This window comes from Sparus aurata, chromosome 19 (genome assembly GCF_900880675.1).
Source record: "Sparus aurata chromosome 19, fSpaAur1.1, whole genome shotgun sequence".
In the NCBI taxonomy this organism is placed as follows: domain Eukaryota; kingdom Metazoa; phylum Chordata; class Actinopteri; order Spariformes; family Sparidae; genus Sparus; species Sparus aurata.
Window position 1 is genome coordinate 22,878,515 of NC_044205.1, and position 21,322 is coordinate 22,899,836.

Here is a 21,322-nt window from a genome sequence, read left to right on the forward strand (position 1 = left end):
TGTGCGATCGAGGGGGTTTTAGGGACTGTACAAAAAACATCCATGAAATCATTCATAGGTTTTTAAAAAAAAAGTCTGCTACCTCTAGGTTTACCACCGGAGTCTCCGGAGTGCCAAACGTGATTCAAAAATATAGTTGTTTTTATGGCTTGAAGAGAAAAATATAACATTTGGACACCAGCCTCGAATTGAATTAATAGTTTAACCTTTTGGAAAATACGCTAAATCACTTCTTTGTCGAGAGCTTGACGAGAAGATGGGTCCAGTCTCATGTTTCCCCCTTATTCAGAGCTTACCTATGTGGTGCTATCAGTAAAATAGCGTTCTTGTGTTTACCTCACAGCCAATAAATACTCCTAAGTAAATTTCTAGATTTAAGGGGTGTGGTAACTGTTGTTATTAGCACAACATTTTAGTGACCTTATTATTTATTTCTGGTCTTTATGCTAAGCTAACTGGTGGATGGAGGCAAATTTATGTTAACCACACAGAGATGAAGGCAGTCTGTCGGTGGGATAGTAGGTATGCGCCTAACTTAGCATAGCCTAGCTTAGCATAGCCTAGTTTAGCATAGCTTAGCTTAATGACAGCAATAAGCTACCCTGGCTCGGTCCAAAGATGAAGATCTACTTACTTGCTTGTTAGCACGTTTTGACCCATTTGTTTGACCTAGCTAGCTGTTTTACCTTTATTTCAGTCTTGTGAAGTCATAGCCAAAATGCGCTTAGCTTAGCATAGCCTAACACCTGCAATAAGCTAAACTGGCTCAGTCCAAAGGTGAATCTCTACTTACTTAGTTGCTTGTTAGCACGTTTTGACCCATTCGTTTAACCTAGCTAGCTGTTTTACCTTTATTTCAGTCTTGTGAAGTCATAGCCAAAATGCGCTTAGCTTAGCATAGCCTAACACCTGCAATAAGCTAAACTGGCTCAATCCAAAGGTGAATATCTACTTACTTAGTTGCTTGTTAGCACATTTTAACTCCTTTACTTTTGTTTAATCCAGCTAGCTGTTTAACCTTTTGATTTCAGTCTTAGCACAAAGCTATGCTAAGCTAAGCTACGTGTCCTTGTTTTCGATTTGTCACCCGTCTAACTACCAGCGAGTTCATAATGTGGTACTTTATCCTGCTGAGAATTTCCTCTAACCTACATTTCGGGCACAAACCACAAAGAAATGCCACAAACAAACCAGAGGCACCCTCTGAGTGAAACCAGATGTTCTTGATATCGACCAAAAAAAAACCCACCAGAGGTTAAATCGGCAATTCAGTGCAATAATCCTGCAGAATAAGGCCTATTGGGTAAATTCAAATTCAAATCAAGTCATGGCTGTGATTTGTTAGCTGTATCCTGCCCGGGGGAGGATTTTTCTCCCAACACTTCCCTCGGTTGTGACGGGATGTCCCAGAATAACCTCCTCAAACCGCCCCGGCATCAGCTGAACTTAATGGAGGTGGAAGCTCCAACTTCAACAAAAAAAAATCCACATTTACAGATATTAACCTATAAATATCACGTTTCTATATTTTCAGCAGGTGGTGTGTTGTAATGAACTGGTATAAAAAAAATGTTTTAATGTTTTTTTTTTTTTGTTGTTTTTTTTTTTTTTTTGCAGTTTAATATGTGATTAAATATAAAAAATAAGGCTCAGTGACACAGAGCAGTCCTGGGTCCAGTCCCCTGCCCCAGTGCGTTTACTGGAGGAGGAGCAGCAGCGTATTTTCCCCTCTCCTCCTTCCCTGAATAACTCCGCTCTGAGTCAACACCTTTGAGAACAAGCTGTCAGAAGATTGAGTAACTCGATAAGCCTGCGAGATGTGTGGTTTTCCCATTACCCACATCACGTTAGTAGTTTACATGTTCTGGTCGCCGGCGGACAGTTTCACCTCGACTTTTTACTGGCTGTTAAACAGTTTTCCGGCTTCTTCTTCTTCTTCTTTGCCTTCTTCTTCTTCTTCTTCTTCGTCAGCTCAGCTCAAACCAGGAAGTCAACACTCAGCAAGTTCACGCGACGGCCGTCCGCTGTAAAAAGTGACGCGCTGCACTTGTGGAAGCTCTTGTTTTATTTTGGAAATAAAACTTTGACTTTATTTCAGTTTTATGTGAAAAGTATTTTGATTATCAGTATTTATTTTAATTTTATGCAATTTTATAAAGACTTTTTTTTTTTTTTTTACATTGAGTTGATTATTTCCGGTTGTTAGAAAATAATAATATTAAAAGCAGTGTTATATTTTTCTTTTTTTGTTTTTATAACTTTAGGTTTAACTGCTATAGGTTTTTTTCTGTTATGCTTTTATTTGCATTTATGAACCTACAAATTGCGTATCAGCTTGTGGAAGAGTTATAAAAGTCATTTTCATCATATATTTTTATTTTATTTTATTGTATGAAATATTCTTTATTATTATTTTATTATTATTATTATTATTATTATTATTATTATTATTACATACTTATAATATACTAATAATAACATATATTGCCAATAAGAAATGAATCAATAAATACTTATTTTTCATTTTAATATACAACATTTTATTATTGTCATTATCGTCATTTTATAGAATTCGAATAAATGCTAGTTTAATTTACAGCAAAAACAAGTATTATTTGGAATCTAATTAAAAGAGAAGTCAATCCACATAATGCATTAAAACAGGAAAAGGACATATACCTGTATGAATGACACCTGTGTGTCATTTCTTGCAGTGTGCAGCCACTTGTTTCTCTTAGTCATCGATCCGTCCCATAAACACGTCGATAATTACCGCTCGCGCTGCTGATCGACTCCTTGTACTTTCCTTTCCTTCATTAGAGACTCGGCGGCTCCGCGCGGAGGGAATCCCGGCCGCTGATTGGACGGCGCTGGTTTTGACACGTCATAGAGGATACTCGGTATAACTGAGCGGCGGAGCTGATCGCAGGTTCAAATCCGGGCGTCAGAGGAGATCAACACGTGTCGAGGGCTGAAGGAAATAATAATATGGTGAGTTTATTTCAGATAACTTCGCTGTCATGATTTAAAACGTCTTGTTTCTGAGCGTTTTGTTGAGTTCGACATTCTGTGTGTGAGTTTATTGTGAAGTTGTGCAGCAAGTTCACACCTGCAGCCAATCATTAGTTAACCTCTAGTGAAATAATCGATCACGTTGTTGAAAAATCATCAGCAGAGGCTCGAAGAGCTGAAGATGTCACACTGATCAAGGTTCAATCACAGTGTTTGTCATTTTGTAAAAAGAATTTAACAACTTGCAGCTGATTACTTTTCTTTTCAGCTCATATTTCAGCACAGCATAATATTAATGATACATAATACTTTTTATATATTTTTTTTTATTTCTGACTTGACTGAAAGAGAGACTGAATGATAGAAAACAAGTCCAGACAAGATCTGGATGCTGTGGTTTATGGTTGACACCTTTTTACCCACAAGACTATAACCTCATCCAGTTACTGTATTTTACATAATCTGATGTTAAATATCAGGATTTTAAAGTTCCTACGCTGATTTATTTCATTTTATCTATGTACTAAAATTATTTATCTTTTTTTTTTTGTATCTTTTTATTATTTTTGTCTCTCATCTGTGGTTTGTTCCTAATGCTGTCTTGTATGTGTAGCATATTAGTTTATTAGTTTAAATTGATATTCATGAATTTATTGTATTATTAATGGGATCTGGAACACCAGTTTCCCTTTAAAACAATAACAATTAAACATTCAAGGAACTTTTAATACTAATGCATCTTTATGACCTATATAAGCAAACAGGAGAATATCGGTTATTTCCATCGGATGTTAGTTATTTTTAATTCGACTGGAGGTACGTTAGCGAATATTTCTGTATCGCCAGACTGCAGCAGAACAACTGGTTATAATGTAGCCTTTAGTTTTGTTCTTGCTGCCCATCTGCATCTCGCTATTCGGCTTATTTATACGAAGACAGAACATTGCTGAAAAATGTTGCTTACGATAGGTTTAGCCCATCAAGATTACTACTAACAAGCAACCGAATCTTTTAGCTGTCGACTTAAGTCTCCAAGACCTTTACTGCTTTTGACCACAGGGGGCGCCAGAATCAACGAGAACTGAAAACTCTTCGTAGCTGCTTCAGTCAACCATGAGAATAATCCTGAATTTAATGCAGGCTTTTATGTGTAATTCGTGTCCGTCTGTGTGTTTTACAGTCGTTACATGAAAACACAACGGACAGATCCCCTGTGGAGCGATCACAGGCCGGCGAATCCGTCAGAAAACTGACCTACAGACTGTATCCATCTCTGCCGAACGTAGACGGGTGAGGCTCATCAGTACTTCCTGTGATTTCCTGATTCTTATTATTTACATTCTTGGTGGTTTAACTGCACCATATGAAGGAATCTTAGCTGAAAACATAAAAAAATTACCTAAAACTGGGAAGAAATGACAGTTTTGGACATCTATGTAATGTTTTCTACTGAAGTTAGCATGCTAACCGGCTAGCTCAGGCTGGAAAACCTTTTGCTAGCTGCACAGCTAACTGAGCTAACGAGTCATGGCACATAAACAGAATACAGTTATATTGGTGATATGCTGACCCTATTTGTTTCTTCTTACGTTTTCCCCGTTTTTAATTTAAAGATACAACAAATGTGAACGTTTTGCAAATGTTTTTCTAGGTATGACATTTGTGTGGCGGACCCCTCCAGTGGAGAGACGCTCTGCACGGCTGCAGTTCATCGGCCCGACCCTCAGGTACTAATCACAGTTTGTAACACTGGAAGATCCGTCTGACGGCGCAGCGCGCACTCCCACGCTGTCACCGTGTGAATCCCTGACCGCAAGGAAATGACCACGTCGTTTTGTTACTGGAAACACTCCAGATAAAAAAAATAAAAAATCCAAAAATATGTAAAGGGAAGTCAGTGGATGCGGTCGTATTTCATCATCGCCCGTGTGCCACATTTTTAATAGTTCCTCTTTTTTTTTTGTTACAGTCGGAAGCTGCCAGCGCCGACGTCAGACTGAAAGCCCAGATTCTTATCTTGGAGGAGCAAAGGCGAGAGGTGAGCACATTTCAGAACTGAGATTCATAATCATCCCCAAACAACCCGGACCTTTCGGTACTTAAACACTTTCTCTCTTTCACTCAGCTTCTGTCTATTAACGAGAAATGGGCCAAAGAGTACCGAACCATGACGCAGTACTACAAAAATAAGGTGAGGAAGGGAAGCAGTCCCGATCTCACCTATTGTTTTGTTTTTGTTTTGTTTGATTGCTTTTACTGAAATGTGTTTTTGTCAACGCTCAGGTTCAGAATTTAAAAGCACTACGGCAACACTGTGCCCACTGTGAGGAGGAGACGTGTGAAGACAGAGAAAAGATCACATTGAATAAGAAAGTGAAAGATAAAGAGAGCACACAGGTGAATGAATGAAGCCACGTTTTGATCCCAGACAGACATTAAAGGCATTTTGATGTTTTCAAGCTGTCTAATAATTTGATCCTCTCGCAGACCACAGATGCTGACGTGAGCTCCGAGGTGCTGAAAGCTGAAAACGAGACGAAAGAGCTGCTCGCACAAAACAGGAGTCTGACCCGAAGGTGGGAGCATCAGCATGCAGAGATCAGACGACTGAACAAGGTGAGTCAAGGGAACGAAAGAGTTTCTACATCAGAGCAAAAGAGTTTCAAGTGTTTGCTCCCTGCAACAACAACAGCGGGATCATGGCTGGTTTCATGTGTTTTCAGGCTCTAGACGAGGCACTTCAGACTGCTCAACCTCTCGAGGCGAGCCGTGAAACACTACATGAAGTCTGGAAACATCAGGTGAGCTTTGGTCATCATAATGGAACCATACATCTGTATTTTTATGTTCATGCTTGTTTGTTTTCTTGCTGAGAGGTGTAAATTTGTGTTAAATATGAAGGTACAGACTGGAGATACTTAGCTTAGCTTAGCATAAAGAATAGAAGCAGAGGAAAATCCACCTGGCAGCACTTTTAAAGCTAAACTTTTTAAAGCTAAACAGGGAGAACATGGAATAAAACTTTAAAGGTACAATATGTAAGAATCGGCCACCTGTCAAATGTATACTTAAAACAAATAGAGGGCAGCATATCGTCAGAGTAACCGTTAGCTTGTTAGCTCAGTTAGCTCAGTTAGCGCAGCTAGCAGCACTACTTGGAGTTTGGAGCACTGGGGGGAATGTTTGTAGAGGGGAATGTTTTGCATGTTAATGTCAGAAGATGCATTGTAACACAATAAATACTACTACTTACCTACTTAACATCAAGACTGTTATTTCTTCTCATTCTGTTGATAATTTTAGTAAATTTTTTTGGTGTTTTTGGCAGAAATTCTTACATATTTCACTTTTTATTTCTTGAAATGTGTAAATGATTTCTGTCTGAGTCATGTCGAATGTCTTTTCCTCCACATTGGTGGTTGCTTAACAATGAAGAAAACTCCCACGATGCTATGCCTCATCATAACATCATCAAACTATGATTTTTGTTTATTGTTCTGTTGATTGAGAGACCCCTAGCAACAGAAATGGTATATTTGTATTCCAGTAGTACAACCAGTGAATAGAGGAATTGACTATGTAAATAGAAGTTTTATGGTGTGTTATGTGCCGGACTATTTCCTGGCTAGGAGCAGTAACCTCTGGACTGGCTCGGCAACTGTTCCCCGCCAAGAAATAGTCCGGCACATAACTGCCTATGAAACAAAGATTTACTGGTTTTACTTTTATTTTTGGTTAGATTAAACAAACAACATATAAAATGTTAGTTACTGAGCATTTGTTGGTGACAGGTGGCTGTTTACTTGTACCTTCAGACAGAGCCAGGCTAGCTGTTGTCAGTCTTTGCGCTAAGCTAAGCTAAGCTAAGCTAAGCTAACTGTCTGCTTCATATTAAGCGCACAGGCACGAGAGTGGTATCAATCTTCTCGTCTAACTCTTGAAAGGAAAGCAAGGAAGGAGATTTTCTCAAAATGTCGAACAAACATTATATCCTGTTTCCTTGTCGTCCATTTTCAGGCGGAAGTCTACAAGGAAGACTTTCTGAAGGAGCGGAAGGACAGGGAGAAGCTGAAGGAGAAGTATCTGGAGCTGGAGAAGAAGTATAGAAAAGTCCACAGTGAGCTCCGTGGCCTCAAACCTCAGGTACGACTATAAACTATATGGACTGTATGTGTTTATACTCTGCCGCGTTCACTGCAGTAAATATAGAATGAAGGCACAAAGACTCGACCGCTGTGTCTCTGTTTTTTCTCCAGGTGGTTAAGACTCGGCCGCCACAGCCTGCACCTGAATGCACCTGCACAAATCGAGACAAATGTCCGGACTGGGAGGACCGCCCAGTGAACCAGCACCACATGCAGCTACACAGACGATAACACACTGTGAAAGACAGCCTCACTAACTGTGTGATAATGTATGTTGCACTTTATGGAAGTCTCAGATTGGAGCTCATTTATAGGACGTGTTAACAACATTGAGTAAGGGAGCTCCGTTCTGTTTAAGTCCTCTGCAGGCTCAGCCTCAGGTCGTAGTCCAGGCCTGCTAGGTGACCTGTGTGGAAGAGGCAAACACACACACACACACACACACACACACACACACACACACACACACACACACACACACACACACACACACACACACACATAATAAAACAAAACACTTGACGAGCCTGTGGAGGAACAGGAGAGCAGCAAAGAGTGAAATAAAACACCCGTTGCGTGCAAAGTTTGCAGCCCTTCCTCTTTTCGTGACACAGGTCCCTCGGGAGAGATCAATTATTGCCCAGCCCCAAACACTATTGACACGGCTCGCACTTACCAAAGGCGCGACATGAATGAGGGATCTTCCTGTTTTCTAGTACCTGTAACCGCAGTGTGCCCACTACAAAAGGAGGATCCGAGGGGGGAAAAAAAGCAAAGCAGCACCGTAGTGTTGTTTTCATTAGAAAGAAGTGGTTCCACTGTGCATCCCAGCTGAACGCTGAAACACACAGACACACACAGACACACCTGCGTCTGTCAGGAGGAAGAGAAACAACTGCGGTGGCTCTGCAGCAGTTGTTTCTAATTTATTATAAAGTACGTTGACCTCAGTGATACGCAGAGACGAGCCATGTGTCTTTGTGTACAGTCGGTATCAGTTCATTTGCACCTGAGGCCTGTCAAAGAGGAAATATAAAGGGTTTCTGGAGCAGAAGGAAAAATATATAAATATATCTAACTATATAGTATATTCTACAGTGTATTTATGAATGTGTGAATGAATCTTTTGGCACATATTCACGCAGTTTCTTTATTTATCATGAAAATAAAGCATTGATTGTTCATGTGTGTTGACTCTGGCTGAGTTGAGTAAAAACAGATCAAACGGGAGGGAAAGACTGAGACTGGAAAGACTGGAAATATTATATTATCAATGTTTTAGCTTATAAACTGTGATGACTTGTATCTGTATCATTGTAACGACGGGGTGTTCTTTCAGACAATGACCAAAAAAGTGCACATTACCTGCTCAAATGCACGTTTATTTACACTGTCTATGTTCCTTTTAAGTCAGCGCTAGAGTCCTGCAGGCATTTAAATGCATGAAACAAATAAACCATGCATTAATACATAAAGGTTTTTTTTTCTGTGAAAGCATCCATCCAAACTCTTGTTTTCGTCACTCTTATCAGCACAGGAAGTTCTTGGTTCGTTTAAAACTTCCTCCAGCGACACCCGAGAGATAACCTTCAACCAGGACGGTCAAATGTAACTTTCACGCTGATTCATTTGACACGAGCAGACTGTCACTTGATGTTATCAGCAGCAGCCCCGGTAATGCATAAAACATCTACGGCCTCTGGGGACCTCTGGTGGCGGAAAGAAGCCGGTGCAGCAGCAGACTTCTCTCGTATCTTGACACTTCACTTCATTTCTGAAATTTAAAAGCCTGTAATTACACCCAGTACAGATCCAAAGTATATTAATAATAACTTTATCTTAATCCCCACTATTCATAAGCGGTATGTGAATGAATACCAGCCTGCTTGAGACTGAAGGAAGGCCACAATCAAGAACTGGCGGAGGCGATGGTTTCCAACGGCCCGATTCTGATGAACAACTCTGACAAATAATCTCCAGGAAGGGTCACTGCGTCACTGAATCTCGCTTTGGGGCCAGACCGTGGTGCCGGCTGAATGGAAGTCAACGGGAGACGCATCGAGAAACACTCTAAAACCCGACATAACTACGTTGTGTGAAGGAAACGCCTCCAGGAACAACTCATCTGTTTGTCCACGCGTGGTTCCTTTCCTAACACTTGCGTTGGAGAGGCTTCTGTTTGCGCTGCTGTTGACGGTGTGAGTGCAGTCTCATCAGTCGGAACCTTCCTCATTTCATCACAATGTCATCAGCGATGTCAGGAAATCGGTCGTTGACCTACTCTCTGATGTTTGTTCCGTTATTCTCTGGAAGCACTTCTTCATCAGCGGTCGCACGACGTAGATACGTTACGTTGGATACGCGTCTCCCGTAGACTTCAACACAACTGGAACCGCAGTCCGGCCTCAAAGCGTCGCTCGGTGACGCAATGACCCTTCTTCTTCTTTAGGTTTCTTGTGCAGAAACAGGAAATATAACCACAGAAATAATTACTTTAAACTGTTTTTACTCTACACAATCTTATAACCAAAGTGCAAAGTGGACAAACAGGTGCAGATTTTAATTCAGCCGATTGAGGAAGCACCTTTGCAGCTAACACATTTCAGTCCTTAAAGGTAAATACTTTAAAAATCATCCCTTTATAGTGATAATTATACTGAACGAGCAGGTTTGGATCCTTGAAGACTGCGGTGAGGGTTTTAGTGACACACTCAGCTGCGGAGGAGGAATTTTTTTGGAAGAAATTTATTGGCACAGTTATAGCAGCAATGTGTTCTTATCTAATTTTGATCCCGTAACAGTTTGGTTTCTGTTTGGCAGTAAAAAAAAAAAAAACACAAAAAAAGGAAATCTTCTGTCTAATGGTGACACTTTCTGGAGCTCAGTTGAAATGATTGTCAGCACAATTTGCGTAAAGTGCACATGCACACAACACGAAGGAAAGTGAAACTGAGAAACTGCTGGAGTCGCTGCGTTGGAGCTACATTCCTAGTGGTTTAGTCTGCAGATACTTGCTGTTTATAAATAGATGCAGTAATGTATGATAATGGTTATGTTTCAGGGCCTTAAGGAGGTGAAAACAAAAATATATTACAATGCTTTTAAATGGTAACACAGCTGTACCCAGTGCTCGTGTTGTTACATCGTGGTGCTGAAGGGAAACATGAGATGCTGAAATACTGCACGTCTCTGCCTTTGTACAGATAAATATGTTAAATACATTCTGGTGGAAGTATTTTCAAAGGACAGCATTAACAGCCACCAAGCGGATTTAAAAAGACAAAATTCTGGCCAGTATTGCACACCAGCGCTCAACTGGTTCTGACACACCAGCCGCTCCACTCTGCCAACTCCGTAGCAGGAATATTAGAACATCCACTTGTCAGAGGACCGGTCCAACAGCCCCCCTCACCCCCCTCCCCCTCCCCCCACGTCTCAGTAGAAAGCGGGGTTTGTGTGCTCGATGACGCAGCGCCGGCAGTGGCGTCGAACGAACCGCAGAGCCTCTGGCGACACCTCGCAGTCCTGCACGTTGAGCAGCTGCAGCTCGCAGCAGTTGGCTGCCAGAGCTTTGAGTCCTCTGCCCGTGACGCTCTCGCACGCTCTGAGGCTCACTCGCCTCAGGCCTTGGCAGTACATGGCCAGCTGCTCCAGCCCGCTGTCTGACACCAGCGGGCACTTCCCCACGTCCAGAGACTTGAGTCTGGGGCAGCTCCTGGCCAAGTGGCTCAGGCCGTGGTCTGTCAGCCCCTCGCAACCCCTCGCGTTCAAGTAGCGCAGTCTCGGGCAGTAGCGGGCCACGTAGCGCATGCCCACGTCAGTGATGCGGGTGCAGTGGGCCACGCTCAGGTAGCGCAGGCAGCCCTCGAGGCGGGCCACCTCGCGCAGGCCGAAGTCCCCCACCAGGCGGCAGTCGCTGAGGCTAAGCTCCCTGATCGAAGGGCAGTGGAGGGACAGGTGGCGCAAGGCCTCATCCGTCAGTCTGGTGCAGCGGCGCAGATACAGATGCGTCAGGCGCGGGCAGTGGGAGGCGATAGTTCGCAAGCCCTCGTCCTCGAGGGAAAAACAATCAGTCATGTCCAGGAAGTGGATGGAGATCTGCTGGCCGTGCAGGGGGGACAGCTGGAGGGAGGCCTCCTGGGTGAGGCTGATGCAGGTCACCTTGGAGCAGCCTGGAGGGAGAGCAAGCGTGAGTGTTAGAGTGTTTTGATTTAAAGTGACAGTGACACAGATTTTGCTTGTTGAAAATAATCCTTCTTGTTTATAACACTGGCTATTAAGACATCCATTTTCTCCTCCTGTGCTTCTAATTTAAGGGATGGGGGAAGAAACCCAGCGAGTTAATCCGAGGCTGAGTTTGGTGAATTGAAACATTCACCCTCTGTAACATTTTAAAATGACTGTTTTAAACATTCATAATAAATTCTGTTACATCGCTTCCATATTGCAACGAACTGTAGTCAAAACTTCAAAGTCCATTAAAGTATGCACCCAAGACGAACTCTCTGGATCTCTGCAGAGCGTCGGCTCGAGGGCCCTGGTGGACTGGATGAACTGTGGGTTTGGACTGAACTCAGCACTCGTAGACTTCCCACAGATGCATCCGCAAAGTCTGCAGGTCTGCAAGAGCCGGGTAGTCATCCAGACATTTGGACGCAGCCCCGGATAAATCAAGAGAGCGTTTCCCAAAAGTAATTTTCTTTTTAACAAATGTAATATGATTTAATAATAATGTAATTCCCTCTTTGAATTACTGGTTGAGAACAGTGATGTTTGGCTCAGCCTGATGTTAATAAATCTCCAAATCCGAAAAAGACTGTAACGCACTTTATTGGATGAATTCAGACCACTAAAGCCTGATACAGGGTTCATACACATTTTTCAAGGTCAAATTCAAGCACTTTTCAAGCACTTTTAAGGGTCATTTTTAAGATTTTCCAGCACCTTATTGCTGGGGTGAAATACGTATCTAAAGGAATATATATACTTATGATTTTTTTCTTCACTTTTTATCACAGTTATGTACATTGTATCATGCTGTAAACATCTAAAATTATATTTTATAATAGCAAAAACTTCAGAAATTAATTATCCAGTCTGATCCCAATTTTGTGAAAGACAGAGTTATAATGTCAAGCACTTTCAAGCACTTAAACTAAAATCCAAGCACTTTTCAGACCTTGAAAACACAACATTGAAATTCAAGCACTTTCAAGAATTTCAAGCACCCGTACGAACCCTGCTGGTATTAGCCTCAGATACAAACGTTTTCATGAGGCATAGACGGTGTGTTTACATTAAAAGCACATCAGCGTTCCTGTTCTTCCTGAGTCTTGGTGGCAAATACGAACAGTTGGAATGATGAAAGTGAGCCAAACAAGTTTCATGACGTTGGGATTCAGTTTTATCGCTTCCTGTTTTATTTTGTAAGGTTCATCTTTGTTTGTCATGTTGTGTTCCTTCCTGTCTTCTCGTTTGGTCCCTCCACTGTGATTGTCCTGATGTCCTGCGTTCTTGCGTTTCATCTCTCTTTCTGTCTGAGCTTTTCTCAGTTTCTACTTGTTATTTTTTAAATTATGTTTTGTATTTCCTTGGTTCTTGGTTTTTCCTTCTACCTGACTTCCACATTTTGCCACCTGGCCTCTTTCTTAATCAGCTATTCAGTGTTATTATCAACCACATGAGGGCGCCAGAGTAAAACCTGCTCTATTTGTCTCCATGCACTCAATTGTTTGAGTGCAAACAACCCCATGAAAACCCCAAATTGTGGTCGTGGAAAGAAATCAAAGGCTGATGTCCGTCGCAGTTAGCAAAGTACGACTTTGATTTAATCATTTTGTGCCTTTCAAATAAAAGCCAAAAGGTTTTTAAAAGGCTATTTTTACAACAAAGGCTTTTCTTCCTGGTGCTAATGGTGCAGACGTTGCCCTGCCACCGGACTCCTGTCCAAGTCAATGTTATTTGTGTCACTTCCTTAATGAAAGCAGCAGACCGCTCTCCTTACTCGCGTTGAGGTAAGTTCTGCTCTCGGCTAAAGAAAGCCTTTCTTCTCCCACATGGGAGCTCAAGGTTGGCAGAGCTTCTCCTCCTCCTCTAATGATTTTACCAGCTCTGACTGGGAGAGACTGAGATGAGGAATTCTTTGAGGTAGAGCCACACATGTGCCTCCATAAAAGTGAGTCAGCCTGCCGTGACATCGAGGTAAGATGGCTTTGATCGCTTGTAATGGAATATGAAAAGTACCTGAGAGGTTCAGGTGTTCCAGGTTGGGGCAGCGCGACACCACCTCGAACACGGCGTCGTTGGAGATGTTGTAACAGCCGGCGACCTCCAGGCGGCGTAGCTCCGGGCAGCACTGAGCCACCACGTGCAGCCCGCGGTCCGTGAGCCTCTTGCAGCCGTTCACCATCACCGTCTCCAGGGTGAGGCACACGTTCGGGGTGTCCTGGCACAGCCGGTGGGTCAGCACCCGGATGGCTCGGTCGACGTGCAGCAGCTCCCCCGTCAGGCGCACGGTGCCCCACAGCCTCGGATCCCACGCCAGGTTGTACCACCGCCGACACACGCGTGCGCAGCGGCACAGCTGATTGGTGGAGAGGTGGGAGAAGATCTGCAGGAGGGTGTGGTCGGGGAGGAGGTCGATGGGGGCGTGGTGGTGGCTTTTCGACTGGCGGGAGCGCGTGTGGGTGCCGGGTGTAGGGTGGACCACGGCGACGGTCTCGGCGGGGGCGGAGGAGGAGGAAGAGGAGTTGGTTTCATGGCCGTTGCTGGAGAGGGCGGGTGAGGAGAGGGAGGAGGACTTGGAGGGGAGGATGAGCCCGGGGCTGGGGGTGCTCAGAGTCCGTGTGCTGGAGTCTAAACCTGAAGAAAAGGAGGGAGATGTGAGAAGAAGAGAAAGGAGGAGGAGAGAATTAGTGTCTGAAGACCAAAAGAAAGTTCAGTAATTCATTCCTTTTAGACTCATGACCCTTTAAAACCAAAGAAATGCAGAGAAAATAATGTACGTGTGGCTTCTTCAACTGTTTGTTTTCTTATTTTTAATCTTTCTCATCATCTTGCGACCCATCAGATTTATCTTTCGGGAGGTTCTGACCCTCAAACCTTTTCCCACGCATGCCTTGAACGATTTGACATGCAGTCGCTTTTGAACACGACCTGGTTTAATGTCATCTGGTTGGAGAAAAAAAACTGTGAAATCATCTTTTTTCTTAGTTTCACAGAGTAAGAGTTTTGCAGATCGGAAACAGATCCGCAAAACTCCTCTTCTGGAGGAGAAAAGACTGTAATATTGCTCTTTTTTTTTCATTTTTGTTCATTTGAAAAAAAAAAAAAGGTTTATTAAATCTGAAAGTTGGTTTCAGGCATTAAGTCTTTTTACTTTGAAGTCTCATACTTCTTCACAGCAATAAGTAGCGCAGAAATTGGACCTTAGCTTTTTGTCTTAGACTGTAGAAACTTTTCAAGCGTGTCATCAATACTTCCAAGGAATAAATTTGCAATGAATACTGTGAGCTTTCCTTAATGTGACTCATGCACTTTTAATTTCCTACATTACCCTGAATGACTTCTGCCCTTAAAGACTGTACTGTGATGTGTGGAGAGAGCAGTTCATGTTGATCCAATTGGTAAGTTACCATAAACGAAGAGTTTCCGTGAGACATGAGACAGACTGAAGAAATAATGGTTGAAATTGAAGCAGAGTGGCTGAAATATAAAAAAAAAGCATTTAAGCAGAACATATTTCATTCAAGGGAAACTTAAAGGTGCAACATACTCAAATTCATACTCAGAACAAATAGGGGGCAGCATATCGCTAGAATAACTGCTAACTGCTGCTAACTGTTAGCTAGTTAGCTCAGTCAGCTAGCGGTCTGGACTGGGAGCTCAGCAAGCGTTCAAATCACTAGCATGGCAACTTCGGACCAGCGCGGGCTAGCTGGTTAGCATGCTAACGTGAGAAGCTGTCTCATAATGTCATAACTGTTATTTATTCACATTCTGCTGATATTACTAGTTTATTATATGTAAATTCTTACATATTGCACCTTTAAAGTGCCAAAAGCCAGACTAGGGTCACAATACAATAACACAGGATCCTCCACTTCCCATAATGCAACCTGCAGCATCTTCTCATTCGACACACCCTGCCTGGTAAATGCCAATATCTTTCGAACTCCGTGCCCTCAGTTCCTAATGCAGGCTTTCTGTGAAAAAACTCAAGTCTCCGAGCCCAAGCTGAGATAACCCTTGGGTTATTTTCCCAAGACTCGTCAAAGCTCCCTTCAGAGCCACAGAAGACATCACACAGCTGTTTCCACAGGCTGACTCGAACTCCCCTCTAAAGAGCTCTCCACTGATTGAGCATGGCAGAGATGCAGCAGAACGAGAGGTATGTCTCTTTTATTTCAAGTAAAACCTGGAGCCTACACCACCCACAATGTGGTTCAATGAGATTTAAGTGTGTTGTGCCAGTACTGGATACTGTGGTCTTGACCTTCTAGCCTCAAGTAAAGATGAGAAGCAGACTACAGAGGTGTGGTAAGCTCACTTCTTTCAAACTCCAATCCCTGGATTGTTTTCGTATTAAGACTTGGGACACAACCAACACTGCATTCAGTAACATTTGCTCTCATCAATCTGCACTTCTCAAATTGCATGCAGAAGATACTCCAGATTCCAGTTTTGCATGCAGGTAATAGAGACAATCCTTCCCCATTAACCTTTGTGAAAAGCAGATCTAGTGCCGTAATGTTTAGAGTAATAACGGTCGCAGTTTGGTCGAGTTTAGGCAACAAAAGAAGTTGGTTAGGTTTAGGAAGACATGTCATTAACATACATGATGCAAGTTAAGTATTTACTGACTGTTTGTTTACGGATAAAAGTTCAAACAAGTCAACGTCAACTTTTCAGTTGTTTTGAATGAGACAAGAACGACAGCCTCCTGGGTTCAAGTCCTTTGTTTGTTGGACCCATCCATGAACACCGACCTCCACCCGACTTGGACTTTCTCACTCTTTATACAACCAAACCTCTACAGAATTTAATGGGAATGATAGAAGCAACTGGGCTGATGGAGTAGTTTTTCCAAAGAAATGTAAAAATCCCGTTTCACCAGTAAACTGATGTTGATGTGTTGGATTCATGGATGTATCAAGAAAACCTGGATACAGCCTTGGAGATGGCACTGTTCATTACAATAAAAGCTGTTTGGTGGTTCACGAGGCCAAAGAAGCTTGAGTTCCCGGGGATGGAAACACTTCTGTCTTGTGGGCCCATAGAGACTTCCATCGACCGAGCTGGCTAACTTGGACAGAGATAAATGATTCAATCTTGCGGCTCTTCTGGTCTCTCCAAAGCTTATCGAACCGAATCGATCATATAATGACAGTGAAACGAGTCATTTCATGGCGGTTTTGAGGCTCGTTTTACAGCTGCTTTCTTTCACAACGTAAGCTTATGGGAAAAAGTCTTTTGGGGCCCCAGTGCGTCATGTGACAATGGAATTACACGGTTTGGCCACTATGAAAGTTGGCTTCAAATCTTGGCGCTCTTCCCGAGGGCCTGGTTAAATTGGTGGAATGCCCCTTAAAAAGCATTGTGGCAGCACAGTGGGCTCATTTCTTTCTGTGTAACTCTTCAGTGACGTATTGCGTCTTTAAGGACTACATCTTTACCATTGCTGTTTTCGATCACTGAAACTCATTTATTCCATTAATTTCCCCCATATTTATGTTGGATATAACGTACTGTCACATTACATTATCCAGTTATTTGTGAGGATAAGAAAAAGCCAAGAAAGTGACCGAAAGTGCAGGGTTCACCGTGATGGTGCCAAAGCCACACCAGCTTTTATCATCAATGAAGAGGAGTTTCCATGGATCCCGTTATCATGTTTTTCGGATGTCGGGGGAAAAAATGTGTCACATTTATCTTCCAGGCGCTTCGGGCAGCGGTCACATGGCCTCCTCATCAGATGAACTCAGTATCTTCAAAGAGACCAGCTGAGGATTTTGGTGCTGCGGCTGACAATGTAGCGTTATCCCTGTGTAAACACTGAGGCCCTCCTGACAGATGTGCGCTGATTGCCGCCACGTCTGAAGACGCAGCTGCGAGAAGCGCTGGCTGGATTCCATCGCCGTGGCGTGAGACGGCGGAGCCCTCCAGCCGGGGCGTCGGATCTGATTCCAGGGGTCGAGCCATCACACTGGGACACTGAGTGCTCTTCTCTGATGCTATCTGTGTGTCCTCGTCACTCCTCCAGCTCGTCTTGTCCGCTCTCGAGGAGCTCAGTCGGACTGATAGTCATCACTAAAAGCATTTCAAGTAGTCACGAGAATGATGTCACTTACAGATGTCCAACCGTGAGACTGGATAATCTGTTTGTTTGAGACTAATAGTGAGGTGATGATGAGGGAAAGTCAAAATTGAATTAATCTCTATTTTCAAATTTCTCCAGCACGTTGCCTTCAATGAAAACATAATAAAATGAGTCAAAACTATTCTGGAGACTATAATTCCAGAAGCAATAACAGATATATCAGTTTTCAGCTGTTTTCTTATGGATTCAATATTAAACGTGCATTTTTTAATCTGAAAGAACATCTGGGAACTTTTATGGGAACTGAGGAACCATCCGATTGTTCTAGAAGGAAATATGTCACAACCCACTTGATCACTGACCCTTTTCCATGACAAGACCCTTTCAAGGAACCATTTCAGGAACTCAACAACTTTATCCACCTTTGGATTGCTGAAGTCTTCTTCTAGTTTTTATTCCTGCACCTTAAATTTCCTGATCTTTATGTCAAACATAAGCCTCTATTGAGTTTGAATAAATGTTGCTGAACATTGCTGACTTGTAAAGCAGAAAAACCCTAAAGAATCAATTCATCTTTAAGTAAGCTCTCATCTCTGGGATCAACAGAGTTTTATTCTAAACTTATACAAAGACTGAATATTTGAAACACTATTAGTTATGTGAAGTCAATGAATCGCTGCTGTTTTTCTTCAGTGAGTCTAACAAAATGTATAGAAAGTGAAATGTGTTCATCTTAATCTAACCTCTTACTATTAAACTGTCTTAGACACAACAGAACAAACTCTAAATGTCCTTTTTGAGTGGTTGCTAGTTTGTGGTTCGTAGCCCTGAAATAGTCTTCAAGTGCTTAAGTGCTTGATTGATGGCGGTGGAATTAACAGTGTTGGACATTGGCTGACTGGTTGAACACGAAGTCTTTAGCACCTGATGGTATTTAGGACAAGCTGTAGTTGTCACTAGCATCAATGTCAGGACTTTGGGTGTGAATAGCTGGTAATGTTATTGAGGTTTAAACAAAGCAACCCACTTTTCTGTTGTCACAATGCTGCGCTTATGCTCTGGTTAGGTTCAAGCACAAAACCACTTGGCTTAGTGTTTGGAAAGATCATGTTTTGGCTTAAAATACCGATTTTGTTTGCCACAAACAGCGCTGGAAATTGTCCCGAGGTCTCCTTAATAATATCCAGTGATGTCGCGCTTACAAATGTTGAAAACCCAGTCTTGAACTGTGGTCACTGGCTTGGCAACACCATCCCCACCACCTCTTGATATGTGAGCCAGGTCATAAACATGTAACATGAACGTTATATTACGCGTACTGTAGAAATGTAAATATGGCATGTATGACATGTACAAATGTGAACATATCAGTGGTTTGCAGGAACATTTTCCAACATTTCATCCCGATGACTGGGCTAAACAAAGCTCATTTCCCAGCAGTGAGATTTAGAAATGGGGGCAGGTTAGTGAGGACAGCTAAAATTGAGAATTGTTTCAGCGTTATTCTGTGCAAAACAACGGAAAAAGTCACTCAGCAGATCTCCCATATTTTGCTAAGATATATTAAGCTAACTATGTTTGATTGTTGTTGAACCAGACAGAAAGCGTTTGGTCAAAGTTGTGGTTTAACATACATTTCCAGTCCCAGTCGTGCAGACTGAACCATGATTGAACCAATGTGGGTTAATGGATGCTTCAGGACTGACAGTGAGCTGCTTCAACACACTGTGTGTCAGCATCAGCATGACAAATGGACAGCATCCTGTCATGTCATGTGGATTTGTGTGCAGGGACTGACAGCTGGGCAGTGACAGCATCCTTACGACTGTCCTGCGGATCTGTATTCCAGACCCTGGCTCGGTTCCGCCTCTGATGATATCCACAGACTCGTCCTCTCGGGAACATGTCCACAGATTCACGGCTACCTGAAAAAAAACGCCCTCTCGTGTGCCTTAAAATCTCACTCGCGTCCAAATTCGAGCAAAACAAAGCGTGCTGCCGAGCACGAAAGCTCTGCGTGTTAATCAAACTCGTATCATTCAGCTGATGGACGACGCTGGGATTTAATCATTCTTCTGGGTTACAGTTGACCTCAGTTTGGGTTTAGTGCATCATGCTCTCCTGGGTGGTCTGCCTCTGATTAGTTAACCTTTAAATGTGTAGGATCATTTTCTTGAGGTCATGGAGCTTATTTTGGCCTGTGTTCTTCAGCTTCATACGAAGGATTTAATGGTCTGAAGTCATTATAAACACCTCATCTATTTCAAATTTCACACACCTGTCCAAATATGTCGTGACAATAGCCGTGCGGGGCTTTTTATGTTTATTCAAGTACACTGCAAATATTGCGAGATTCCTGAGTTAATACCAAGTGATTGTGGATTTATCCAACATGCCAGGAACCACACACTACGCAACACAGAGCTATACAAACAAGTGGAAATACGTTTATTTATGCAGGTTCTATTCAATTTTTTAATTAAATAATAAGTCTACTAACTAGAAGTAGAGCGCACACCTCCATCAAGGCATCAACAGTTCCCCTTTTTCATCAAGATCCAAGCATCATTCCCTGACAAATTAAAGAAAATGTTGATAAATGACATATCTTGCAATGTTATTTAAAGTAAGGAAAACATTTCAGGATCTGTCCCTTTATCCAGATCCACACCAAAAGATAATTGAGTCTATTCTGAGCGGAGACTCATCCTCCATCCAAGTTTCGTAGAAATCCGTTCATAATCCTGCTGATAAACCAACAAACCAACAAATGGACATGGGTGGAAAGATAACCTCCTTGATATAATGATATAAGCTCATGTACTGATGGTAAAACAGTTTGATTTCAAGTATCAATCCTGTGACTTGTGTTGAGGTGGTAACTATCGCATCTGAACCAATATTGATACCGAAACTGGAACCTGGAATTCAGTACTGGTACCCAACATTACCTCTTCCAAACACGTTATTATTTATGTTTGTCCCGGTTGTTCCTCAGGTTAAAAGGTGTCGCCCTGGTCAGCTTGTATTTCACATTACAAATTTTACAGGGAGTGATGCCCCTGATGACTCTCGTTAATGAAATGCGCTCTCAGCTACCGATACTTGGCACTGATTAAAAATAAATCTGCACTCAGTAGAATGTCATTCGAGTTGGGTACCCAAACCTACCTGTGACATCACTAGAAAAAAGAGTCTTTGTTGAGCAAAAATCCCCATCCATCCAGCAGAAGATCAGATTTTCCACAGGGCCATGTGCAGACACATTTCTTGAGTCATTAGTTTTAATGGATGAGGGAGGCGTTCCCTTTGTTGTCCGAGTCCAAACTAATACATTCGGAAGACAAACTCATTCGCCACCGGCTCAGGAGAAACCTCCAAATGCTGTAATTACATGTGTCACCGATCAGAAGAGCGCTCCAAGCCCGGAGAAACATAGAGCTACTAATTAAACTACAACCACCCCCGTCCCTCCTCTCACTTCCACACAGCTGGTGGGAGAAGTTAAATGAAGACAGCCCTCAGGTTTCTCAGTGGGTTCTGGATACACAGCACCTGGGCCTCTTTAAGGACGTGTAAGTGTTATCCATCTATGTTGTCGAGCAGCTGTTTATGCAATCATCGCCGAGTATCGACGCTGTACGCACAATAAGGACTGTTGGACTCCCAGACAATGATTTTATCACCAAAATATTCACTCTCCTGTCAGATTTTCACACTTCATCCCCTCTACAAGTGAAATAACGTTTCCACTTGGCATCTGAGGAACCTCGACCAGGTTTTCAGCGTGTGAAGCTTTCTGTCTGATGCATTTGCAATCCAAATTTTTTTCTTTTTCTCATTTGCA

The 21,322-nt window shown here is 42.5% G+C and overlaps 2 protein-coding genes across 2 annotated transcripts in view; one reads left to right on the top strand and one right to left on the bottom strand.

The window, feature by feature from the left end:
- The first annotated feature begins 2,825 nt into the window (after positions 1-2,825).
- Positions 2,826-8,343, top strand: LOC115569680 (TNFAIP3-interacting protein 3-like). Its single transcript, XM_030397712.1, has 10 exons — positions 2,826-2,991; positions 4,193-4,302; positions 4,664-4,739; positions 4,982-5,050; positions 5,138-5,203; positions 5,296-5,409; positions 5,500-5,628; positions 5,736-5,813; positions 7,030-7,155; positions 7,269-8,343. The coding sequence occupies exons 1-10, from the start codon at positions 2,989-2,991 to the stop codon at positions 7,386-7,388; spliced, it is 891 nt and encodes a 296-aa protein (XP_030253572.1). The 5' UTR covers positions 2,826-2,988; the 3' UTR covers positions 7,389-8,343.
- A 2,249-nt stretch (positions 8,344-10,592) lies between these two features.
- The window catches only part of LOC115569630 (F-box/LRR-repeat protein 7), a 30,409-nt gene continuing 19,679 nt past the window's right edge, over positions 10,593-21,322 (bottom strand). The window contains exons 3-4 of the mRNA XM_030397648.1: positions 13,401-14,018; positions 10,593-11,329 (exon numbers count right to left, since the gene is read on the bottom strand). Coding sequence (XP_030253508.1) covers positions 10,593-11,329; positions 13,401-14,018 — 1,355 coding nt within the window. The remainder of the gene's footprint in view (positions 11,330-13,400; positions 14,019-21,322) is intronic.

Coding starts and splice junctions, on each gene's coding strand:
- LOC115569680 (XM_030397712.1), top strand. Junction 4,303..4,663: donor TCTCTGCCGAACGTAGACGG/GTGAGGCTCATC, acceptor ATGTTTTTCTAG/GTATGACATTTGTGTGGCGG. Junction 5,410..5,499: donor AAGATAAAGAGAGCACACAG/GTGAATGAATGA, acceptor ATCCTCTCGCAG/ACCACAGATGCTGACGTGAG.